General features: G+C 33.2%; 2 protein-coding genes across 2 annotated transcripts in view; both read left to right on the forward strand.

Annotated features, from left to right (window-relative positions):
• Positions 1–25,645, forward strand: part of LOC140442382 (uncharacterized) — a 64,246-nt gene extending 38,601 nt beyond the window's left edge. The window contains exons 11-15 of the mRNA XM_072533456.1: positions 12,568–12,871; positions 17,786–18,019; positions 19,504–20,067; positions 24,437–24,662; positions 25,348–25,645. Of these exons, the coding sequence (XP_072389557.1) occupies positions 12,568–12,871; positions 17,786–18,019; positions 19,504–20,067; positions 24,437–24,662; positions 25,348–25,624 (1,605 nt within the window). The 3' untranslated portion in view covers positions 25,625–25,645. The remainder of the gene's footprint in view (positions 1–12,567; positions 12,872–17,785; positions 18,020–19,503; positions 20,068–24,436; positions 24,663–25,347) is intronic.
• Positions 1,847–5,609, forward strand: LOC140441526 (UDP-glycosyltransferase UGT5-like). The gene is made up of 3 exons (XM_072532304.1): positions 1,847–1,958; positions 3,584–3,800; positions 5,312–5,609. The coding sequence occupies exons 1-3, from the start codon at positions 1,913–1,915 to the stop codon at positions 5,589–5,591; spliced, it is 543 nt and encodes a 180-aa protein (XP_072388405.1). The 5' UTR covers positions 1,847–1,912; the 3' UTR covers positions 5,592–5,609.
• Positions 25,646–27,754: the final 2,109 nt, after the last annotated feature.

The following is a 27,754-nucleotide window of genomic DNA, read 5'->3' on the forward strand; positions in this document are numbered from 1 at the left end:
TAGACAGGGTCACCTTTCGGCCAAAAACTATCGACGTCAAGTACATTCGGTAGAACGCAAATCAGGTCCTCCATTGAGAATGAGGACAAACCAGAAGGTGTTCTGTAGTTTGTTATTTTCCACAGTCGCATAGAGCCGACTCACAAGGGAAGCCCCATTTTATTCGGTTGAGATCCAGAGAGATCTTGTCACCTTAACATGAAATCTGTTGAGCGCTTTTCATGTCGCCAATGCTTCTTCCAGTCTACTGCTGCCCGACGGCAACTGCAACTGACGTCTACATTGTTATCTGCCGTCTGCAGTCATTGTCTGAATCGTACCTTAAAGGTAAAGTAAAAACAATTTTAACATTGTAGAGAAGATAAAGATTTGGACAAAAAATTGATTAAGAGCCAAAAAGACTTAGTGACTGTTGGAATATAGTGTGACCGTTGACGATTTAAAATAATTATATGGTTTTCAGAATCAAATATATGAACAAGGAATAGAAACTGATAATCTATTATCAGTAAACTACTAGACAAATATGATATAATAAAACCGGCTAATCATGGGTCAAGCACCAATGAAACAAACGAAAATAATAATTCTCTCCCCTTTTAAATAAACAACATAAACCGAAACCTCTTAAAATCAATGCATATTCTTAAAAAAAAACTAAAACTCATGGTTTAATCGCCAGCCACGGATCAGGTTCAATTCTTAGACCCGGCGCATATTGAACCCAGCTGAAGCCCAGCACACGCCGGCGAAATACGTGGACAGTTTTGTGAAGCACGGTTAGAAGCGAGGTACCGCAAATTGAACCCACTCTAAGTGGAAAGGTCGTGGCGTGCGTGTTCCACTCCCACTACTCCCTGTTGTTTACTTTTACTTGTTTTCGTTTCCGAGATGGACATAAAGAAGCTAATTGAACTCGTTAGGGATCATCCCGTGGTATATGATACCAACCACCATTTTAGCAACTGACCACGGTGACAGCCCACGGATGGGTTCAATATGCGCTGTGCGCTAGAAAAATGGTCCAACGCACCCCGTGGCCTCGGCGTGTGTTGGACCTCAGCTGGTTTCAATATGCGCAAGGTCTTAGGCCGCTGCTTGTCAAAAATCATATGTTGCTTCGACGCGAATGAGTATGTCTTGACGAGTATTAAAACACTTTGAACTTTCGTTCACCTATTAGGTAGGTAATATGGATTGTCTGAAAATTGCAATATATGGGACATGTCATAAGGGCGAGCGTTATAACTTGTTGCAATTAATAATGCAAGGAAGAATACAGGGTAGAAGAAGTCGCGGAAAAAGACGCATCTCCTGATTAAACAATTTAAGAGTTTGGTATAACTGCACTTCTGCTGACCTCTTTAGAGCAGCGCTATCGAAAGTGCGAATTGCCATGATGGTTGCCAACCTTCTTAGAGGAGATGGCACATGAAGAAGATGGATTGTCTAACTCTTGAAGATTATAATTTAAAATGTTTATGAAATGATTAAGTGACAAAACGTTACAAGCTTTCAAATTAAGTGGAAAGCTGCAGGAGAATTTGCTATGGAACTCTGAGTAATGCATCCTCTTGTTTATATAAAAATATTTTTTGACTAAATGAGACTGATTCAATAAAGCAAAAATAGCTCTCTAACGTACATTAATAAATTTATTATGCTCATGTTGTAAAATAGTAATAATACTCATTAAACAAATCCAACAGTCTGGTTAATTGGTTGTAATCAAAGCCATTAATATCATTATGCCCGTCTCAAATATATATAAGGTTCATTCTTAGCATGGGATCTACTATCCAGGGAGATAGTTTTCCAGAATCAAAAAAGCAAGCATTTTTTAAGGCTTTTTCCAAATTACCGCAAAAGGTTATTTGGAAGTGGAAAGGTGAGATGAAAAACAAGCCAGATAATGTATATAATGTCAGATGGGCTCCTCAAAAGGATATTCTATGTATGTAAGTATATTAGTTTAGCTTTTTCGACAGATTTTGCGTAATAAAGAAAGTCTGTCCTTGGAAACTTTAGTTCCAATGTTACGTAAATATTTTACAAATATACTTTTACCTTGTATAATTGATTCAAAAATAATATTTATTATTACTGTTGTTGTGAATGTCCCTTTTCCCCAACATAAGACGGGAACTAAACTTCAACAACAGGAGCGTCAACAAAGATAGGGAAGTGCTAAAGACTACTGTTAAATATCGAAAAATGTCTTATCTGGGAAATATAATAAGGATAAGTCGATATAAAATATTACAATTGATCCTTAAAGGCAAAATAGAGGGCCGTAGAGATGTAGAAAGAAATAAAAAATAAAAAATAGAAAGAAAACAAGTTTCTTGGTTAAAAATATTCGTGAATGGACTCAGATATCAAATGCAGGACAATTATTCCATATTGCAGAATATCGAGAAGCCTCCGCAATGGTAATCGGCAACGTCGGATAATTCTGATATGGCACGCGAAGAAGAAGGAGAAAGCCTTATTGAAAATACAAATAAGCCTATCTAAAAAATTACTGAAATTATAGTCCACGTCCACAGAAGGAAAGTGCCAATCAGAACTCAAGCACAAATTTTAGAATTTACGAAAATTCTGAGCGGAAAAGTCTTATCTGCTTCATGATCAGATAGTTCTGCATTAATAATTGTCGAGCGTGCACCAAGGGGTTCAATCAGTACATCAAGTTAATGTATTCAGGCACAGATCACTGATGCGTTTACGATAACGCAAGGACTGAAACAAGGCGACGGACTGGCTCCAACGCTCTTTAATCTTGTTCTTGAATATGTAATTAGACGGTTGTATGTATTACATGACGTACCTATCACGTTAGCTTTAAAGAATCCACAGATGCTAAATGTAACAAAACTATAAATTTTTTCTTTATGTTATGAAAATTTAGCAGGTTCTAAAAAAACAGTTCCGTGAAAGAATCAGGTGATCTATAAATGCAAATAATGTATAAATTAAGATTCTTGTTATAAATCAATGAAAACTTAAAAAAGGCTTCATTTATCAGAAAGTCATATTTTGTTATAGGAGAGAAATCATTAATTGTAGAAAGAAGTCGAAGGAAATCTTAATTTCTCTAAAAACAAAAATAATTCGTCTGTTTTATATCTTATGGAATGAATGATTATAGAATATATAGAATATGTAGTATGAATACTTATAGAGCCCTTTCTTTTTCTGGTGAAAGTAAGTTTTAATCTTTAAACCTATACTAACTACAGACAAGCTTTGAGCTCCGAACGCGAGACGATTATTGCAAGAGAGAGAACAAATAAAACTACATTCTATCTCTCTCGCACCTCATTCTGATTGATCAGTCTCAAACACCTCTATTATACTGTACAAAAGCGAAATCGCTGGATATAGGATGCGAAAGAGATACCAAGTATTTTTATTTGCTCCCTTTCTCGATACACGTCTTGTACTTAAAGCATTGAAAGTGACTCGTTAGGATGTGCGCGAAGGTTCGAATTATTAATTATGTGTGTAAATTTTAAATACTCTAATAATAATAAGAATTCTCTTGTTTTTGCATACGTTACTCACTAAATTTGTATCGTAGGTCATCCAAAAGTAAAAGTATTTATTAGCCACGCAGGTTTTCTGGGAGTTATGGAAAGTGTCCATTGTGGCAAACCCATGCTAATGCTGCCCCAATTTGGAGATCAGTTTACTAATGCTGCAGCAGTACAAAAACGCGAAGGTGGAGTATCAGTTCTTTTAAGTGAAATCACTGAGGAAGTTGTGTTAGAGTCTCTTAAAAAGCTGTTGAGCGCAGAGTAAGTATTGATTATTATATAATTAATTTTTTTGGCAGTTTTATTATGCAAATATAATATGTTCTTTTTCTTCTTCTCCTTCCTTAGATTTTTCCTTTTTATGGGTGGCTGTCCCATACTCTTCTTGATTTCTTTCATCTTTTCCTTGGTTTTTCTGTGCCTCTCTTTTCCTGAACTTATAACAGCTCTATCCTTCATCCCACATAGTTCTCATTTCTACGCCTGGCATGACCAAACTATTCTAGTCTTTGTTCCTGAATCTTTTTTGAGACTGTAGTCACCCCGGCTCTTTGCCTTATCACGTTGTTTCTTATCTTGTCCCTTCTATTCTTACCCAACATCTAACGTAACATTTTCATTTTAGTAACCACCATCTTCTTTCCCGAACCCTCTTTACACGTCACTGTGCAATAATGCAGGTCTCACTAAAACTCTTTATGCATTGCCATTCAGCTCTTCACCAATTTTTCGATAAAAAAATACCTTGCTCATTCGCTTTCGATTAAACCAATCAGCATGTATTCTGTGGGCAATTTCTCTATCTAGTATCACATTTTGCGTTATGTAGGAGAGTGCATATACAAATAGAGTGTCTTCTTCTTTAAGTTTCATTCTCTATTCAAGATTAGAAATCATCAGGCTACATTACTCCTTCAAGTTCTTATGCTACGATATTCTTCGTCTTCCCAGATTTCGCTTTTATCGAATTTTGCCTTGTATAATAAGCTGCAATAATGATAAGAACTTGTTGCTATCAACAAGTCCTCGTAGACGCTTTGTCTCAGGACCAGCAACCTCATGTAGAGTCTTACTATTGCCATGTTATCAATTCTACTGGTAACTTTAACGTCATAACATATAAGATCGAATAATGTAACCTAAATTTAAATTAAACATTTAACAGGTTTTTACCCAAGTATTTAGTGGCTCAAAACATGTACACCTAGACACACTGATGATGGAATATAGATTCCGAAAACGTTTTGTGATGTAGCCCGATTGGGTATTTTAATTATATACCTTTTATAAAGGATTTTAAATTTTTGTTAAAAAGGTAATATAACGTTAGAAAAACGTTTTGCCATAGATATTGAAAAATTACTATTACTAAAAAGTATACTATTAATTAAAGATTTGACTGTTTTAAAGACCCATACACTCATAATATGATAGAATAATTTCATTAGGAGCGGTAATATTACATATAAAATGTCAACAAATGCAAAATATTCTTGTCAAAATATATATTTGTTTTAGGACACTCACGTGGTTCTTGTTTCGAGTGGGGATCAGTATGTTTCCTTTCAGTGAAATCTTATAACATCGACCTCGTGTAGCATCAATTTTAAAGTTTAATTAATGATCTAAAACATTCTAAAATTTTTAGTCCATTTGAATAATTTCAATTTTATAAAAGTTTTAAATATATACCGTTAGTTATTTACTTCATTGCAAAAAATATAGTATTTCGCATACCGTTTTTGTTATGGTAATATATCACATTGTTTTCGATTTGCCGAAAAAGCACAACTGCTATCAAAATCATTCAAAGATCGACCTTTGTCTCCAACAGATACAGCTTTATATTGGATCGATTATGCGGTGAACCATAAGGGAGCTCCGTTCATGAAAACCACAGCAGTGGACATGCCACTCTACCAATATTGGTTGTTAGATGTCTTAGTTTTTATTAGTGTTGTTTTGTTAGTGTTGTTATATTTATTTTACAGGTTAGCAAATTTCTTTGTAAGAAAGCTGTTTAAAAAAGAAAATAAATTAAAGGAATCATAAAGATTTCGTAAATTGGTACCAATTTTTATTTTAATTCCTTCATAAAAATATAACTAATAAACAAGAGAGTTGGTTCCTAATATAGAGCTAAATCAAGTTTATAAAAAATCTTACCAACATTACTGTTATATACACTCGCGCTATTTATGTAAGTAGGTGTGACACACGCCGATAGTTTCTTGTACAACCTTTGATTCTGTTTCGTGGTTTAGCGAATTTTGTATATAACAGGTCCACGATATTTGTTCACTGTATACACGGCACTGTTGTCTGCGGTAACCAATATCAGAGAGTCAAACATAGCGACTGTCGTCTACGGAAGTCAATAGTCCCGAGAGATGAACACAGCATCTGTTGTCTATGGAAGTCAACAGTCAAGAGGGAGCTGCGAAAAAAAGTCTGTTGTCTGCGGAAGCCAAGAGAGAGATTTTATTTTTCAATTGCATTATTAAAGAACATTCTGTATTTGAGTAGGGGTAGAGTCTTGGTAGAAATTGCTCGTGGCGCCAGCAGTGTTATACGGGGGGGTACAATTGCACCCCCTGTCCGGAAAGAAAGTACATAACTATACATATATAGTTCTATATTTTATATTGGTTAATAGTATGTGTAGACGTAAATGCTCCCCCTGAAAAGCATTTGTACCTCACTGAAATAATCCTGGCGGCGACGATGCTAAGGGTTGGATTAAGTAATGATTGTGGAATTAACATTGCTAATTATGGAAATGATAGCGAAAAATATAATATTGTTATTTGCATGTCGAATTGAAAAATTTGAGTTGCTGAACTGTATAGGATGGAATAGAATGCAAATGATAAATGTAGAGATATGCGTATTTGCACATGACATAGTATCATTTTCGAAACAGCAAAAAACCTGAAATATAGTCTAAAAAAATGAAACTCAAAAACAAAAAAAAAAACAACCTAAGTGTAAATAAAGAGAAGCCACGGATAACGAAAATAACAAGGAAAAAAGGCATGAAAAACCTATCTCGGTGGTAATAAATCAACAAAAATAAAGCCAATAAACATATACAAATACTTGGGAACAGTAATAAATAACAGAGAAAGCGTCGGGGACGATCTCAACAATAGATTTGAGAGTACAGGAAATTCTTCCAGGCACTAAACAGAGGATTCCTCAACACCCAAAAAATATAAAGAATAACGATGCGAAACAGTATATAGGCTACTGTTGACATACGAAACAAAAAACTGGATTCTAAGCAGAAGACACCAGAATAGGATACATACAGAAAAGATGAAATATCTCAGAATGTATACATCCTTAAATATAAATATCCATACTGCTTCCTGTATCAATTCTGTTTTTCTAGTTGTTCGAGTTGTGTTCATTTATAACTAAGCTAGTTATTATTGTTATTTTCTCCGCTGTAAAAATAATTTGTTGACAATTTCTATTTGAGTTATTTGAACATGGTCCATAAATTTTTTATTTCTAGATAATAAAATATATGGTATCGCCAGACATAAATATTGATAATATTTTTACACTCTTCATATCAAAGGTCAACAGTTACTCGTCACAATACAAACTAATAAAAAAATAAATTTATAATATAGATTATTTTTAGAAGAGCCTGTAGCTTTCAAAAAAACCGTTTCTTGATGGGTTTTAATCCAAAATGTTCATTGATTGGTTTCAAATAAACTGACAGGTCCGTAGGAACTAAAGTACCGCCCAAGAACCAATAGATATTGACCAAGGCAATAGGAAACCAACTCAATAATTCATTTTAGCCTGCAGCTTTTAAATTGATATGAGTTATTAAGAATCTTTGACAGCCCCCTAAAAACTTTTGAAAAAAAAAAATGAAAATTAGTTTGTGTATATAATTTAATCTACAGATCATGACTATTCTCCTTGCTTTTATTGTTACGCAGGGTCAGTTTCCATAATTACATTTTTCCGTAAGTTTCTTGGGTCATATCAATATTAATCCCCCTTTACCAACATATCCTGCCTAAGCGTCTTTCCCTAGGTCTTTGATCTTCATCACCTACTCCTTTTAGCAACCCTTATATCAGCAGTTCTTCGTATTGGGTGATTTGCGTCTCGACGTTGTACATGATCAAACCATTTTAACCTCATTTTGGTAACAATTGGTGCCACCCCTAGACTTTCCCTAATATACTTATTCTTATAATTTTATCCTTTTTGGTCACTCCACTCATCCATCTAAGCATTTTCATTTCTGCTAAATGCATTCCTTATTCCTCTTTTGTTTTAACTGCCCAACATTCAGTTCCATACATCATAGCTAAATATGGCTGTGTTATATATCTTATGGCTGTTTTATAAAATTTTACCTTCAGCTTCATTGGAAATTTTCTATCACACAACACACCACCCATCTCCTTCCACTTATTTACCCCAATCTATCTATTTAATTTTTTCTTGAACTTTGTTTGAGCACCACCAGGTTCAGAAGCGTAGCCTGTGTTATGTAGGGGGGGGGTTAATAAAATAAATCGACTATATAAAATAACCCTTATACCCGTGTAAAAAATATTAAGGACGAAAAACTCTCCTGGCAGGAATTGGTGAAATTCTTTTTCCGGCAGTGTGACAGTATAGGCTAAATAAGCTAAATAAAAAATAACGTTCTGTTATAATATAGAATTTCCGAATTAATGTTCTGTTTTTTTTTAATATATCCACTACTGCAATAGCATTTTGTTTTACAATTTTTATTTATATCTCATAGTGAATGTTTACGAGAGCAAAGCCGTTCAGTCTGCTTTCACTCGTTATATTGCACAAGTAGTTGTGAATTCTTCTTGGGATCGAAAAAGTTCTTTCTAAGGTAGCATTGAAAACAGGTATGGTAGCCAATATTTGCAATAGTATAAATATTTGGATATAGTTTTTGCTTGTATTCCAAAAGCTAATTATGGAGTCATAGCTGCTTTCCACACTTTTAGTTTTACTTTGGTCACAGATGTACTTTTTTGGGCAGCACTGCAAAATGCATACAAAATGCCTCTTCAATCTCACAACCGGCCTTAAAATTTGTCAGTAGCGCACCAGATAGTGCCTTCAACTGCCTTTGGACGATATGTGGTATAAATAATATACCACAATTTTCTTTGAGCAACACCTTTGCTTCTTCATAAAGATGGGTGTACTCTTCGTCAAGTTTATGTTTCAAAAATTTCAAAACGTCAATAACATTATCAACGTGGTTTATATGAGGTGTGTGTTAATTGCATGCAGTTACTTTGATAGCGACTATGTATACCTCAATAAATTTGGGAACAATTCCTAGGTACATAACAAAATTTGAAGATCGAAATGTGTTAAGAATTTAGACGGCGTGTTGCGATGTTTCTTTATTCTGGCTAGATTGGAGTTCTTCGAGAGCAAATTTCCTTGAATCTTTTGATGACTTAATGCTTGTGAACCTACTGTGTTTCCTATATACCAATCAGGCTTTTTTGATAATTTTTGATAATAGATCACAAATTTTTCTTTCAGAACGGCAGTGCGTTGAGCGGAATGTCTAAAGTAGGAACCAACAGACAGCAAGCAGATTTCTTTTAGATATGCACACATAAAGAGCAAGAGAATATTATTGACGAATATAGGCTCACTCACAGCTGCAGGCTCATCGCAACCTTGATCCACCATCTGAGAACATTTAAATCCATGTTTTTTTAGATAGTAACCATGAGATTTATGACTGGATCCTGTCACGTGGATAAACTCTAATAACATTTCCCTAACTATATATTGTTTAACACCTTTTAAATGTGAAAATGACTATAATTTTGGTTGTTCAGACTCTGGTGTAGTGTGGATCCTTCCCGAATCAGTTTGAACTCAAAAGAATATCCTTGTTTGCCACAAAAAATTATTCCCTTTACGTTAGGCATTAGTTTCTTTCGGTTTTCCTGTTGCTGGCTCTTTCTTTCAGTTAACAACTGCTCCTTAACTGAAAAAGCCTGAGAAGACATTACTTTTAGGAGAGTTACTGCGAATTCCGAATTTCGTTTGTGATTTCGTTCCTGATTTTGATTGAGTTTGGAAAAATAAAAATGGAAAACTTATAATCTCTAGGTGAATTTAAACCTGTTTTAAAATTTGAACATTTAGATATTCATCCTGAATTTAGCAGAATCAAAAGATAAAATTACATTATGTAATAGTAATGAATAAAACAGACACACGTGTCTTAAAAAACTCGTAAAAGACTGTATAGAACACTGATAGTCACTGTTCTTACATATGGATCAGAGACATGGACATTAACCAAAACAGATTAATCTCCTCTAGCGATTTTTGGAGAAAATCAAATAATTCAGTGCATTCATATGACTTTGAAATGTAGAATATCTACAAGTATAAGTTTGGGGAAAAGTATGTTACCACAATCATTAAACGAAACCGTCTGAATTAAGCAGAACATGTAGCCCGAGCCCCAAAATCGAACATAATAAACAAGATTTTAACAGCGCAGCCGGTGGAAATAAGAAGAGTATAAGAAGAGGCACACCAAAGCTGAGGTGGACAGATTACTAAACACAGGATGCTGTGAACATTGGTGTTGATAACTGGAAAATTCAAGCAAGGGACAACAGAATGGCGTAGAAAGGTCAATACTCTTATACACCGTGATGATCATGGTGAATAGGATATGCTTATTTGTATTTTAATTCTATGAATATTAATATCTTAACTTTTAGGGAGGTTTTGAACCCCCAAACCCCCTGGCAGCGCCGCAACTACGTATCTATATCTCAAACTTTTTTCCTGATGTTTTTTTAAACCATTTCAATAGCGGTATCTCTAATGATACTGGACATTTTCCTCCAAATTGTATTAGGACTTCATTTCATGTTCCAACATATTTTTTTCTGCTATTTTGACTTAAATAAAAAAATATTCGATAATCTCCGATATTTTCGTTTAGTTTAGCTTTTTACTTCGATGTACAGCACAAGCAACTTATGTTGTTGGCTTTCTGTCTCACTAACTATTACCTTTCAGTTGTTACATCCACATATTTCTTCTTTTCTTGTCATAAAATAATCAATTTGAAAGTAATTTTGTCCACCTTTTTACATAATTTACGTAAAATTACGTTTCCCTCTTTTGAAAGAATGTATTAACAATGCTGTTGCTAATTCTAGTATATCATATCCACCTTTGTATCTACTTCCAAAGCCATGTATTGCTTTAGTCCTTTCTCAAATTGGTTAACATGTGTATTAAAATTTCCTTCTATTTTGACTTTCTCTTCTGATGAAATATCGTTCAGTACGTCTCTTTTACGTTATGTAGACAATTCCAAAAAAGAATTAAACAATCACATTGAACTTCTCAGTGAAATGTGTTTTATACGACTAAATAAATTATGGTATGAAGGAAATATATCGGAAAATTGGATTAATCGTTATCAAAAAAGAGCATGTTACCGCTGCTTGCGAAAATTTGAGGCCAATAAATAACATTTAATATAACTTTATTGACAAAAAAAAATTTATATTAGTTATAGCCTCTTCCTCTTCTTCTTCTTTTTTATGTAGGCATGACTCTGTCTATTTTTCAATGTGCATCTAGTAAGCTATCGTTCCATCGTTTTCGTGATCTTCCTACTGATCAACTTCCTATTGAGGAATCGTCTCTAGTTGTCATTACTCTATTTGCTGTCATTCTGCTAACATGATCGTTCCACATTCTACTCTTTTATTTCTGAATCAGTCCTTATTGTTCTCAACCTTGGTTCCCCACGTCGGTCGTATATCTGTACTTCTATAGCTCTGTCCCATAGTGTCTTAGCATCAATTTTTGCGTTTTCATATCTTTTCTAACATCCTTTTTGTCCTCTCTGTATCTGGTCTTGTTTCTGCCGCGTATGTCATTTTTGCCTTTTTGGGGAAATTAACATGTTAAATTTTCTGGCGGTTATATTAAATTGGTGCAACATACGTTGTAAATCATCTTCACTTTGAGAGAGTAGTATTGCGATACCTGCATAGAAGATGATTTTAAGTTGTTTTTCTCCCATTGATATTCTTTTTTGTTCTTACTTTTTTTTATTATTTCTTCCATGATCAGGTTGAGCAATACATGACTCAGGGAATCCCTCTATCTTATCCCATTGCCAGCTTCAATTGGGTCAGTTAGTTATTCTTCTACTTTTACTTTTATTTTGTTCTTTCGGTAGATATTTTGGATCGTTTTAATTATTCCTAGAAGTATCTCTCTTGCGTACAATAAGTGGATAACTTCGTTTAATTTTACTCTGTTAAATGTCTTATTAAGGTCCATGAAAAATAGATATACGGGTTGTATTCTAATTATATTCTCTTGCTACTTGTAGTAAATTTACTAATGTTTGTATTTTAAGAACGATTTCCGAAGTGAATTTTTTTTTCTGTATAAGTATTTCGTGGATTTTATATTTATTCCTTCGACCCTGATTTTTATTTTAATTTTTTTTTCTAGTCATATATTGGATAATAAAATTAGGATAGGGTCGTGTAATCTTAGAATTCCTGCAGGTAAGAGTGTGAAGTTAGTAGATGCGCTTAAAAGAAGAAGTGTACAAATTTCCGTCATTCAAGAGACTAGGTGGAAAGGACAAAAGGACGAACGAATTAGGTGAAGGATACAAATTGTGGTATGTAAAGAAATATAACACTAGGAATGGAGTTGGTACAATTTCTGATATAGAAATGAAAGACAACAAAGTAGAAGTTGTAAGAGCAAGTGGTAAAATAATGTCAGTGAAATTTGTACTCGATAAAGAAGTTGTGTGTGCAGACTCTTCAAGTAGGGGTAGATGAAAATGAAAGAAAAGCTTTCGATAATCATTTAACGTAAAGATTTTAAAAGTTTTATATTTATTATTGTTCGGCATTTTTTATTTTTCATATACCGAAATATTTACTAAGTATTCAATATTCAAAATACCCTATAACCGATAACTTATCTCTTATCAAAGCAACTTTACAAGTTAAATTTAATTTATAGTCTGTCTATATTCAAGATGTTGATTTCACCGTCTCGTCTTGGTCTTATTTTAATTCTTTGTTTGTGGTGTATAACTACAGCAACATGCGCCAAAATCATAGGGGTGTTTCCGGTGTTCGGCAGAAGCCATCACACGTTGGCCGTTGCTTTGATGAGGGGATTGGCCGATGCTGGACATGATGTAACTATTGTTTGTTCCTATGAAGATAAGTATACCCCAAAACATGGATCTTACAGAACTGTAATTTTGGAGGGATTTGCCGAAGAATTTGCAAGTAAGTTCTTAATTTATAATATGAAAACTTAAAAGTAATAAATAATAATTCTTTCTCTACATATCTAACAATGCCCCATAGTTTTATCATTTTTTATTCTGTCACTGGTACACTAATATAATATGTGTGTTAAACATCTCAAGTGTGTTAGACATTTCTCCTAAGTAACCATATTAACATTTTTGCATTAATTGGTGCGACCCCCTAGACTTCCTCTAATATACTTATTCTTTATTGTATTCTTTTTTATCACTTCACTTATCCGACCAAGCATTTTAATTTCCACCACATGTATTCGTTGATCCACTTTCTTTTTAACTGCTCAACATTCACTTGTGTACATTTTTGATAGTATTATGGAAGTTTAACAGAATTTTCCCCTTAGTTTCATTGTTATTTTTCTGTCTCAAACCACACCACTGCTTCCTTCCAGTTCATCCACCAACCCTAATTTTACTACACGCATCTGCATCTGTTTTCCCACTACTCTATAATACCGATCCTAGGTACTTAAATACTTTTTATAATCATTTCACCATCCAAAGATATCATTTTATTTGATAATTTGACAATTTTTTTAATGATATAAGGTTGAATGCTCGAACAAATTAACTTTTAAAAATTAAAGGCAAATATCGAGCACAATTTTAATAATCAAATCTTGCCCAAGTACTTTCGCTTTCTACGGCATCATCAGGGGCATTTCGTCAAATTTGGGCTATCCAGTAAGCGCAGAATGTAATAAACATGAAATTAAACAAAAACACAAGTTAAAATAGAGTCCAAGTCCATTTGGAGGGTTAGCTGGTTTGTGATTGGATTGGCATATATTTTTATGTCATCAACATAGAACGATGTTTTACTTGAAACATAATACAAAACATCGCTGATATACACCGTGAAAAGCAGAGGTCAAAGATAGAACCCTGAGACACTCCACTGTCCACTAACCTATCTTGCGAAAAATCTTCGCCAACTCTAACTTTGTAATGTCGATCTGTCAGGAAATTATCTTATCCAACGAAGTGCCGCGAACTTCGAAATGTTCTAGCTTATGTAGACGTGACGTCCAATCGTTAACACAATGTATGAGATTGGTTAGAGACAAATCTATTGTATTAGAATAACATATTCCTGGAGAAGGAATTTGATCATCTCGTCGGAAATAGTGGCTTCCATACATTTGCCAACTACTGGCAGCAATTATCAGACGATAATTGGGTTCGAGTTTGTTGCCTTTTTTTAAAAATAGAGGTGATAAATGCTAATTTTTTTCAACTAGGGAATAAGAAATTCTGGATAAAAGAAGTTTGCATAATTAACCTTAACGTTATTGCAAAAGTGTCTGCGCACCTTTTAAACAGTTTTGGTGTTAAACCATCTAACCAGGTGAAACTGTTGTGCGAAGTTTAATTAAATGTTGTTTGACATGATCCACTGTGAATACAACTTGCTGTAAGGATGCGCCGACACGATTACAGTTAATAGCAGGTAGATAGCCATCGTTCTATTCTTTAGTAAAAACCTGTGAAAATGCTAAAGAGAGAGTTTTGGAAGATTCTTTGTCAGAAGAGCATAAAGTCTGGTTGGGTTTTTGAAGTAGAGAAATGGAAACTTTAGATGTTAAACAGGATCGTGTAGACTTTTTTAATGTTCATCATCATCATCATCACTGGCTCGACAACCCTTTTTGGGTCTTGGCCTGTTCCAGGATTCTTCTCCATTCTGATCTGTTTCGTGCTTTTTTTTTCAGTTTTTTATTTTTAAGGTTGTTAGGTTAACAACCTTTTTTAATGTTACCACTTTTAATAACACTTGCTTTAAAATATTGCCTTAGAGTTTTTAGAGATCTTTGTAAGTTATTTGAATCTGCGGTGATTTTGGAAATCACTGAGAAGCTCGGTGTGTTTAAATTTTTGCAATAGATGTCTTTTGTGATTAATTTGTTTTATTGCTGTTTGATTTATCCAGGGTTAAAGGTTTTTTTTATAAATCTTATGGAAGGTGGTATTTGTAGAAATTATATTGTGGACGGTATCGGGAAAAATGCAGTCCACATAAATGAGGGGTCGTTTAAGTCTACAAAAAATAAATACCAGTCGATTTGAGAGAGTTCAGTGTCAACTTCAGAAAATTCGGTAGTAGCATATATGTTACAATATTATTTTTGCGGGGTAGTATTTGATTAAACTGGATGTGAGCCATTATAACTGCATGATCTTACTTTCCTGTAGGAGAACTGATTTTGAGAGATGAAGTCAGCTGTTCGTCGTTACTAAGCACTAGATCTAAAGTAGACGATTCGTTATTAATTTATTAATCTAATAGGTTCTGTAATGAGATGTATCAGGTTTGAATTTACTACAAAGCTTTTAAACAAATAAAGAGCGTTTTTGGCATCAGATAAGGAAGTTATTGGCCAAGTGATCTCTGGGAAATTAAGCTCTCCAGTAATAATAAGATTATCAAGAGATGATAGTTCTTCAAGTTTTGTAAAGAAAACATTATCGTGGGCAAGCAGTGTACCAGGTGGACGATATCTACATACTAAATTAAGGCAAAAAGAATTTTTAGTAACAAATAAGTGAATTGCATCTATTCCAGAAATATCTAATATCTCAATGTTAATTTTGAAAGTTGTTGTAATAATATTAGATAAATAAATGCATACACCGCCACCTACACGATTTTCTCTGTCTTTTCGATATATTGTATATTCATTTATACTTATTAACACATGAGTCAGGAATTGAGAGTTTAAGCCAGGATTCGGCAATACAAATAATGTCCGGTTTAAGAAGTTGCACTATGCATACAAATTCGTCAAACGTCAAATCTAAATTAGTATACAGAAATAGCCAGTCATTAAATTTGTTGGTAGAAAAATTATAAACAAAATTTCCTGATTCTTCAAAATTCATTAATGTATTTAATAGTTAAATCATGTTCACCGTTATTTTTGCTTTTTGAGTGTCTAGTTCGCTTCGGAGTTCTTTTAAACGTACTTGTTGGATGGGAGTCTTGTCGTCAATTATTGGGAATTTTTCGGTGGCTTTGTTCTCCAGAAGATTTGCTTTATTTTTCAAAGTATCTTTGCCGTGGTATTCCGAACCTATTACTACGTTTATCATTTGCCGACTCTGTAGAAGGTGATTTGCTTTTCCTGGCAGCCAACAGTATCCAAGACAAGGTTAACCTTATTTGCGTTGTTATCTTTTTTGCGTTGTGCATCCTCAAAGGGAGATTCTGGTACACCTCTGATTTTAATATTTTTAGCACGTGCTATGCGATCTACAGCTTCGTTAGCAATATTATCCGTGAATTCCGTATACTTAAATAAATCAATCTGGCTGAGCTTTTTGTTTAATTCAGGTATTTTATTATCAAATCATAAATTTTTGGGTTTTTAATCACGAAAAAGGCAACAACAGAGGAAGAAATTATACAAAAATTAGGACAAACAAGAACAGCAATCCGACTTAACTCAGTATGGTGGGATAGACACCTAAATATGAAGACAAAAACACAGATTTATAAAACATTAGTGCAAAGTATTATTAGATATGGGGCTGAAAATTGGATTATAAACAAGAAAAACAGCATTAAGGTAGTAGCAACAGAGATGGAATGACTGCGAAGATGCTGCAGAGTAAGAAGAATGGATAGGAGAATTAATGACGAAATAAAGCAAAGAACATCAATAGAAACAGACATACTAACATATATAGAAAAAAAAGACTATAGTGGTATGGACATGTAAGAAGAACTAGCGACAGCAGATGGATAAAGAGAATAACCGAATGGAGCCCCATAGGAAGGAGGAAAAGAAGACGACCCCGAAAATCCTGGAATGGGACAACAGAGAGAGATGGAAACGGTTGAGCAAGGAAAGGCAGTGAATATGTGAATCCCTGAATATATAAATCAATTTTTCGTTCTCAAAATACAAACATTAGTAAATTAAATAAATTTTGTTTTTTTAACAAAAAACAAAATTTGTTTAATTTACTAATGTTTGTATCTTGAGAACGATTTCCGAAGTGGAAATTGAAACGTCAATAAACGTATTTTAACCTTTAATTGTGGCTTATTCCCATTTAAATATAAATTAATTTAAAATGCCACAAGAAAATAGCTTCAGAACAATATTAAGAAACCGTTATGGGCTCAGCGTTATTCAAAATTTTCGGAGATTGGAAATTCTATACAAGAAACTGGCACATTGTCAAAATTCAATCAAATTTTTACGAAGATGTAGAGACAACAACCTAATAAAAAAGGGCTTGAAGTTACGTCCAGCGGCTTATTCCCATTTAAATATAAATTTATGTTGTCTTCTTTTGATGAGACTGTCTTCTTCTTAAGGTGTCTTGCATTTCTGTGGAGAGGTCTACTATCCATGTCTTGTCAGGTAAGATGTTATGGTAGTCAGAACATTTGTCAGTCTTACTTATATATATATATATATTAGTAAAACCACCAGTAAGTGAAACTGACAAATGTTCTGACTATCGTAACATCTTACCTGACAAGACATGGATAGTGGACGCCTCCAGAGAAATGCACTACACCTTCAGAAGAAGATAAATGTTCACAACTTTGGTCTGTAGTACATATTCTTTACGTATTATACAAGGTTTTGAAACTTGGTTTTGAAACTTCGACAGATCTGCTACATATCAACTTTTTTGGTCCTAATATACCCAAAAATCTTATATCAAGACAACATCTAAATTTTGTAAAGACAGAGTTCACGACTTTTTTTAAGTATGTATATCCATTGAGCAAAAAGTAAGAGCTGCCATAAGCAGATAATATTTTGACGACAAGAGAAGAAGAAGAAAAAGACAATCGGTACCAAATCTATATAAGTAAATAATTATAGGTTAAAACGTTGTTTTCTTTTTGTTCTAGATGAAGCTTTGGATTTATTTGACTTACAGGATTTTAACAAGGTATTCCAGGAGGCTGTATTTGAAGACTATATGTACGGTATTACCGAAAAAGTATTTAAAGATCCAGGTGTAAACAAACTTATACAAGATAAAGAGACATTTAATGCCATAATTATTGAACAATTTTCTAATGATGCCCTAAAAGCACTGGCACATGTTTTTAAATCTCATCTAATAGCCTACAATTCATTCGGTAAGTTTATGTATTTGAGTGGATGGTAGATTAGGTAATAATAATGATTTATTTGTAAGTTAGTAAGCTAAAACCACTGATAAATATAATTAATATTTTTATAAAAAACTAACAATAAAAATTTATAAGTTATTGATTATATCCAAAAAGAGAGTGCTAAAAGGAACTACAAAGTTAAGGGGGTTTTCAACCGCGATGTACACCAAATCTTCGTGGACTTTTGTCCACAAAGTTTATGTATTTGAGTGTATTTGAGTGGATGGTAGATTGGGTAATAATAATGATTTATTTGTAAGTTAGTAAGCTAAAACCACTGATAAATATAATTAATATTTTTATAAAAAACTAACAATAAAAATTTATAAGTTATTGATTATATCCAAAAAGAGAGTGCTAAAAGGAACTACAAAGTTAAGGGGGTTTTCAACCGCGATGTACACCAAATCTTCGTGGACTTTAAACAAGCTTACGATTCTGTTAGCAGAGAAGCATTGTGGGAGACTATGGTAGAAATGGGTGTACCTGGAAAGCTGGTACGATTAGCACAGGTGAGCACAGAGAACACTTCCGCACTGATCAGAATTGGCAACACCACGTCGGAGGAATTCCTCATTGATACCGGGCTTAGACAAGGAGATCCTCTCGCCCCCCTGCTATTTAATTTTGCACTGAAACATGCGGTAAGGAAAGCTCAACCATAACTGACACACGGATTTGCCGTCCAAGAATCAAAGAGGCTATTAGCGTTTGCGGATGACCTGGACACAATTGCACAATCCACCAGAGATGCAAAAGAAGGTTTCACCCTATTCGAAAACGGAGCCAAGAAAGTTGGTCTGAAGGTTCGAGTGGAACATTAAGAAATGGCGTATATTGTCAATAGTAATACCACTAGTGATTCAATTTTCGCGATAAGTCTGTCGATTTACTTCTAAACGAAACTGAGTTGCTTGAAAACACCACGAGTCCGTAGGACGAGTGGTATTTTATTAGACTAGTTCATGAACAAAGTGATAGGTCAAAAATTCAGTAGAATGAGAGGAAGAAATCTAATAATAATACATTTGATCTAGGTAACCCTATCTAATTTGTAGTTGCGATCCACACAGAACATCATAAATTGTCTCCATATATAAGATTTAGATTTTTTTGTGTTACTCGGTATATTTTCTTCAATGTTTTGGTTTATAACTTCGTTTAAAGTACCACCGAAACGACTCATTTTGACGTATACAGCTACAATAATTTTTTTGGCAAACGTCAAACTTTGCTTTGCGATCGGTATCCATGGTTACGTCGTTGAAAACACGAAGCTGATAGACCAATTAGAATTGAAAGACAGTTGGTGTTTTCGCGATAACACAAGCTGTCTTTGGTTTGTGATTGGTCAGATTATGTGAAAATTTTAAGATGAGTGAAATAGTCACTTGTATATTTCAAGGACATATTCTTTTATGTTTAATGTACAATATTTGTTATTTTAGGTCCTTTCAATTTTATAAACAGATTGGTAGGGAATCCAACAATAATATCATACACTCCCCAACTAATATCAACGTTTAGAAGACCAATGTGCCTACAAGACAGGATTCACAATACCATTCTCTATACTGTTGAAGAAATTATGAACTATTTCTTGTTTTTACCCACACAGGACAAACTAATTCACAAATACTTTCCCAATTCTCCCAGTGTATATGACCTAACGAAAAACGTTTCGCTGGTACTAGTAAACTCGCATGAAACAATGTGGCAAGCTGTGCCCTTAGTGCCCAATGTTATATCCATCGGAGGTTTTCACGTTAAACCTCCAAAAAAACTACCGGAAGATCTTCAAGCATTCATGGATAGTGCTAAGGAAGGTGTCATATTCTTCAGTATGGGTTCAAATTTAAAAAGTAAAGATTTGCCAAAAGATAAGATGAATGTATTATTAAAAGTTTTTGGAAGATTAAAACAAAAAGTCTTGTGGAAGTTAGAAGGCGATGTTGAGGGACTTCCTTCAAATATAAGAACTGCTAAGTGGCTGCCACAGATGGACATATTAGGTGGGTAAATTAGATCTTTATCATTAAAAAATAACTAAATAAAAAAGAATAGGAAAACTAGCCCTTTGTGGTCGACTAAATATTGTGGCTGACTGTCCCAACGGTCGTAGGCATGTATATCATGCAACGACGTTGCAGTCGTCACGTGTTTCCGGCTCCGAGTGCGCCACAGTCGTTATGATTTTTAGCGCCTTTCAATATGAAAGAAATGATCTCTTTGAAAATTCATATTTCTATATCTATTGATTATGAGTAATTGAAATTTTCACATAGTACTCTTGAAACTAAAGGAAATTCAATAATGACAGTCTGAAATAAATATTTCTTCTATTTTGTTATTAAATTTTTATTCAAAAAGTAGTCAGTTTTTTAACAAAATAATGTTGATTTTTTAAAATCTTTGAAAACAGAAATTAATCTTAAAACAAAAATGTATTCTTGCTAAATGTTTTTAACATTATATATTTATCGCTATGACCTAAAAAAACTCATCATTATTTAAAATTTTGTATAGTGTGAAATTTTTCAAAGCAAGTTCCGGGATGCAGGCCAGGACCACTTGGACACGTTTTACAGTAGTATGTTGTTGTTCTACGTCCTCCGGGTTTGGTTCTGTCACTGCAAACTTTGCAATCCGAATTACTTGTCCTTGAATATATTGCATGAAATTAACCATTTAAGCGGATTGCATCTTCCGGGGTTTTCCCAAATCGTTGTCGAGCAGGATTTTTGAAAGTGGCTGTCAATTGTGCAACCAACGCTTTTCTAAACTTTTTTGAACGATAAGTTCGAGGTACGTTATTATGCATCTTGTATAGAAGAAAGGCATTATTAAGTTTTAATTTTTAGCATCCAGAAGAATAATTTTCGCCACCATTTGCTTGATTTTCTCATAAAAGCATAAGAAGTAGCATAATGATCTGCTGCGTCGACAGCACCCATATATTTATTGTATTCACTGACAACTTTTGGTTTACTTCCTGTTACCTCGACCCACCCCCCATCATTAAGTTTTCTGCGTTTCTTAACCTCCTCAGTTGAATTATCATATAACGTAGACAGCATTACAACCACTTGTTTATCTTTCCAGGCTACTGCGGATAATTTATTAGTACGTCGACTAACTACGTCTCCTGGTTTCAATGTTTTGGTGAAAGCAGGTTTTATTTCCATTGGCAGTCCTTTTCTATTAGTCATCACAGTTCCTGTCAGGTGAACTCTCATTTTATATAGCTCCTTAGCTAATAGTGGGCTTGTGTAATATGTCTATAAATACATGATATCCTGCGGTGCCATTTCCTGCGTCTATCAGCTTGGTCATTAAATGTACCACAATACGTGCTGTTATAGGAAGATCAGGACGTATTAATGATTGTGTTGTTTGAGTGCCAAAGTAGGGTTCTATGCCACAAACATATCCATTACTCGAATCAGCTAGAGCAAAAACCTTTATTCCCCACTTTGTTGGTTTATCTTTGTTGTACACTTTAAATGACACTCTTCCTTTGAATCCCACGGTACTTTCATCCAGTGATACATCTTTGTTTGGTGTATACAACTTTCTAAATTTCGAATCTAGATATTTGAGAACCAATTTCACTTTAGAACTTCGAGATCTTGTACCATTTGCGGGATCATTTTCTTCGGGAGGGGAAACATGTAAATTCCAAAAAATTTGGAAAAATCGTCTTTTTGATATTACATCTTTGAAAAATGGTTGGTAATCTATCCACGCACTGGAAAAATAATCCGACAGTTCAGGCTTAGGGTTTAATGCCATATTAATTATGACACCAAGAAAACATTTAAATTCTTCTAACGTTACAGGCTTCCAAGTACTCCAAATTGATCTTTTTGTAAACGGCGTATTCATCATTTTTTTTTTCAGTAGCATATCTAAAATAATAAAAGTAATAAGTATCTCGAATAACAATTAAAAATTCTAAAATATACCTGTTTGTATCAGTTACAATGGCCGTTAACAGATCGTCTGTAAAAAACAATTGAAAAAAATCCAACTCTTTAGTGCCTTCAAAGTTTCGCGGACAATGAAATCCAATGTCCTGCGAAAAAGAAAATTCTTTAAATTTTGTATTGACTGATTCCCATGTTTGCCATATTTCTTCATCTTCTTCAGTACTTTCATCACTCTCCTCCGGTTCCTCATTTTCGAACATTAAATTGTCTTCAATTTCCGATATGTCGGATTCTGAAGTACTTTCCCAACCCCGGTTATCGATTTCAACATTATTATCCTCATCACTGTTATGTAAATAGTACTCTAGTTCGTCATTACTTAAAAATCCTCCTCTAGACATATTTTCAAATTCAAAATAACAGAAATATTAAAAAACGTAAACAGAACGACTTCAGCAACAACGTGTAGTACAGCACTGTCTTCTTCTTCTCGTGCCACTCCTAACGGAGATTGGAAATCATCATGGCCACTGCGACTTTGTTAGCAGCGCGCCTAAAAAGTTCAATCGAACTACACCCGAACCATTCACGTAGATTACGATTACGTAGATTACGTAATTCTGTAGAATACACTGTATTCAACCACAAATAACAACGTACTGAATAAAAGTAAACAACCGTTTTACTTCTAAATGGCGCGATTTTAGCATAAAGAACAAGAATCGATTACTATTTTCATCGATATATCGATATTCCAGTAATTGAACACAGAAAAACTTTTGTCATGCTGGAGATGCCTACGACAGAATCTAAAAATTTAGCGTGGCATGTCTCACATGCCAGACGACCTATAGGACTAGATTATGGCAAAATTAAGCGACCATGGTGAATGATCAGGTCTGGCATTATATACATGCCTACGACCTCAAAGGGCTAGATCTTTATATATATATATATATATATATATATATATATATATATATATATATATATATATATATATATATATATAGCTTTGAGGTTTATTGGGATTTGCAGCGGTGAAATAAGTGTACTCTTTTAACTAAGTTTCAAGCTTTCGAAAATGTTTATTTTCATCATCAGGAAAAAACTGAAATAAAATGCTACTGTTAATAAAGCATCCTCGTACTCTATTAAGAGTGTAAAGGTTGTAAAAAACTTACGTTATTGAGATTTGTCTTTCGTGGATGTTCTACTCACAGGTGACAAATTCACGCACCACTCATTGATTGAGTCAATTGTGTGCCGGCCAACTGTGGAATGTTAGGTTAAGAGTAGCTGTCATTCCTGGAGATGGCAAATAACAGTACTTCTTCTTATATTCTTTGTCTTGTGTAGTACTACTACTATTACACATCAAAATTTACCAAAGGTTGTATTTAAGTTGAAAAACAAAATTGTATAATGAGAACTATAATAAATAACGAAACCTGGAAACTTTACAATGAATCAGTTGTTAAAACATCATTGGATTGTGAATGTGTATCCAAATATAATAGGTAGGAGTAAATAGTGCTTAACTGATTAATATCACTCCTTTTGTTCATTGCGTTTGAATTTTGAACAATGAATGCCATTTCTAAGAAAAGTCTTTTTTTGTAATTGGATTCAGTAGCTAAAACTTTGACTGAATCATAATTCATTATATGATGTTCTTTATTAACATGTTCTGCAAGGGCAGATCTTTCAGGATATAGTCTGCTGTCGCTACGATGACTGATTAAGCGACTACCTAGGCTGCGTGTGGTTTGTCCCATATATAGTAAATTACAGTTATTGCAAGGAATCTGGTAGACTACGTTGGAACAATTTTTGATGTCACTTTTATCTTTAACCTTAGAATATATAGATCTTGCAGTTAATGAAGTCTTAAAGGCTATTTTAAATTGGTGAAATCTTTAAAAAGTCTTGTCATAGAAGAAATTCTGTTCAAATTTATGCTACCGACATTCTCGAAAGCCAATAGGGTTGTACTTCCATTAATGGCAGTACCGCACTTACCGTATTCTTTTTTATAAGTGTCTTCTGATTTTTGCGGTATTAAACTGTTTAAGTAATCAATATTAGAACTCATTTTTAAGCAATATACAGCCAGTAACAACAATTAATCTTATGTGACAGATTGCAAATTAATTTTTGTTTTTCTCATTTCCATAACAAGGAAAGGTATACTGATGTACATCACAAATTCAACCATTTTACATTATTAGCTCTTATTTCAATTTTTTGTATATATAATAATAATAATACATGATTTTAAAGCGTACCAATAAAAAAAATAGCGTAAAGTATTCGTGGATAACTGGTCTTTAAAACACTTCCTATATTTCGAGCACTCCGGCTGCGCCGTCGTACTCGAAAAATCGCGCGTATTTTAAAGACCTCAATATCCACTTATACTTTAATATACTATTTTATTATCTTATTTTAGCGCATCCAAACGTGGTGTTGTTTATTACACACGGGGGTTTATTGAGTATGACAGAAACCATTTATAATGGGGTTCCAGTTTTGGTGATTCCAGTATTTGGAGATCAAGCTTACAACGGAAATAATGCAGTATACGCAGGTTTTGGATTATCTATTTTATACCATGATTCAAACTTTACGGAAGAGAAATTTGGTGGTGCCTTAAATGAATTATTAACAAACTCTTCGTAAGTTACGTTAAAATTTAAATCATGAATGTGTTGCTTGTGTGAGTCCATTTCAAAAGGTAAAAGAAATAATAAATTAGACTTACTCACAATCAATTTAATTTAACTGTCCAGACGACCGGTTTCGCTTTCTACAATATGTAAAGTATCTTCAGGTCACGATAAAAAGTTAAATAAATGCTGAAATATTAAACCCATATTAGGGTGTTGTCTAATAAAGATAAACAAAGAAAGATGATATACACAATATACTGTATAATTACTGTAATTTATATTGTTTATATCATCTATCTTTGTTTATCTTTATTAGACAACACCCTAATATGGGTTTATTATTTCAGCATTTATTTAACTTTGTATCGTGACCTGAAGATGCTTTGCATATTGTAGAAAGCGAAACCGGTCGTCTGGACAGTTAAATTAAATTGATTGTGAGTAAGTCTAATTTATTATTTCTTTTAACTTACGTTAAAATTATTACCTTATGTATGTAGGCTTGTTCGTTTTATTTTTGTTTATCATAAGATGAATAAGAGCCCACTTCTTCCAAACGTAGTTTGTCAAAATTGTTGGTAGATGGTTTACTTTATTTCCTCCTCAAGCAAACAATCTGTGAATACTTTATTATATCCAGTAAATCTATTTTTTTGATACATGTGCTATCATCAATCTATTTTTATTACAGATTTAAATTGGCAGCTATCAAATATTCAAAAGCATTCCACGATCGTCCCATGAAACCTCTGGATACCGCTGTATATTGGGTAAACTATGTTATAGAGCATAATGGGGCGCAACATCTGCGGGTGGATGGCATTTATATGCCTTGGCACCAGTATTTACTTCTTGATGTGATTATTATATTAATATCTATTATAAGTATATCTATAGTTTTTGTAGTTATTATTTTAAGATGTTTGTTTAAATCAAAAAACAAAAATGTTAAATTAAAACAAAATTAATAAAATAATTTCTAGAACAAATGTAAATTATTTATTTTTTTTATTAATGTATTTCTCTCCTAATAATCATAAAAACCAAACATCCATAGAAAAGTTATTATAAGTGTATTACCTCAAAAAGAGGTAACACACTTATAATAACTTTTCTATGGATATAGAAAAATCTCTTTTTGAGGTAATACACTTATAATAACTTTTCTATGGATGTTTCTGCTTCTTGTAGTTCCTTCTCCTATCGGAGGTTGGCTATCATCTCAGCTATCCGTACCTTATTGGCGGCTGCTCTAAAAAGATCTACTGAGCTGCAACTATACCACTCTCTTAGGTTTCTCAGCCAGGAAATTCTTCGTCTTCCTATCGATCTTTTACCCTTGATTTTACCTTGCATTATAAGCCTTAATATCTCATATTTCGCACCTCTGGTAATGTGGCCTAAATATTCCAGCTTTCTTGTTTTGATGTTCTTTATGACCTCGCAATCCTTTTGTAGCCTTCTTAACACTTCTGCATTTGTAACTCGTTGGGTCCATGGTATTTTCAAAATCCTTTCATCCTTCAGATGAACTGATGATGCTGTCTGATTAGAAAGCAAATTGTCTTCAATAAATAGATGAAGTAACCACCTTCTTTGTCTTTTTTCTCTCCACCTTTTGACCGAAAAACCCACCTTTCTTCGAGTGATCCTTAATTTATATTGGATTGACGGTCGTACTCCTTTTCTATATATATATATATATATATATATATATATATATATATATATATATATATATATTTATATATATATATATATGTATATATATATATATATATATATATATAGATATATATATATATATATATATATATATATATATATATATTGTTATGATGTATTGTTTGTTTGAATGATGAGCAATGAGTATTTTTAATAATATAATATATAGGGTTTTTATCGCGGTTCTCAAAGAATTAGTTTGTAAGTACTTTTTTAAATTATCTTTATTATATCTATTATGAAACACACATATATATCTAACCTAGCCAATGTAAATTTAAAATAAACTACCTTTAAATTGAAATTCTTATGAAACTAATTAAATTCTATACACAATGTAAAATTTAAACAAACTATCTTCAAAATTGAAATTGTTATGACACTAACTAAATTATATTAACAAAATTTTGTACCTTTCTGTCACTGAATGCCTAAATGAACTGTTTTCCACTATATAGATTATAATCACCACTCAATGTCTTCTTCTCAGCTTCGGTTATCCTTGTTTTTGTAATTACTTTTTCCAATTATCAGCTTCCACCAATTTAAGATATTTTTCTTCACCAGCATTTATAAACCACCAAGCAAACCAGCAAACAGCATTTATATTTATTCTTCTTTTCTATATACCAATATCCAATCACCAAATATATTATTTAATTTTAATATTCAATTAATACTTCTTCCTCTATCCAATCATCATTTATACATAACATAATTTTTAATCTTCAATAATATTTTCTTTATACTGTTTCTTAATCTTGATTTAACTCACTATATTGAACAATTATAACTGATTGACTGACTCTAACTCACTTTCATACTAAAAAACTGGCCATCATAGTAACTGTAACTCATAACTGATTGAATAACTGAATTGACATCTTGAATCCAAAAAATCACCAGGTATTTATATCTTTTTTCATGTTCCAGAATCATCTAGCAAGAAATCATGTTCCATTTGTTCTATTAAATACATGTCTGAATTTTCTGGAACAAACCATTTCGCAAACAAGGCCATCTCCGGTGATCTAGAGAATTCCTTACTTTTCTATTGATAATTTTGTTGACATTTAGGCTTTTCAGATCAGAATATACACTTAAATCAGTAACTATATATAAATTAAACATTTTAAACTAACATTATTATAACCCCACTTTATATTCGTAATCATTACTTAAACTGTCACTTCGAGAGTATGTATATCTGTCTGTCACTCAAATGTATAGTTGGTTGCCTAGTCACATGGCTCACTTAAATATATCTACCACATTATAATTACTAAAATACAACTTTTTACAATTATTATATGCTAATTTCTTAAAAATGCCCTCACATAAATATATTTTTATAAAATTCTCTAGTATATAAC

Source organism: Diabrotica undecimpunctata, chromosome 5, assembly GCF_040954645.1.
Source record: "Diabrotica undecimpunctata isolate CICGRU chromosome 5, icDiaUnde3, whole genome shotgun sequence".
In the NCBI taxonomy this organism is placed as follows: domain Eukaryota; kingdom Metazoa; phylum Arthropoda; class Insecta; order Coleoptera; family Chrysomelidae; genus Diabrotica; species Diabrotica undecimpunctata.

Excerpts from the sequence above, each read along its gene's own strand:
- LOC140441526 (XM_072532304.1), top strand. The coding sequence starts at position 1,913 with ATGTATATAATGTCAGATGGGCTCCTCAAAAGGATATTCTATGTAT. Across the intron at positions 1,959-3,583 it reads CAAAAGGATATTCTATGTAT|GTCATCCAAAAGTAAAAGTA; the intron begins GTAAGTATATTA and ends TTTGTATCGTAG. Across the intron at positions 3,801-5,311 it reads AAAAAGCTGTTGAGCGCAGA|ATTTGCCGAAAAAGCACAAC; the intron begins GTAAGTATTGAT and ends ACATTGTTTTCG.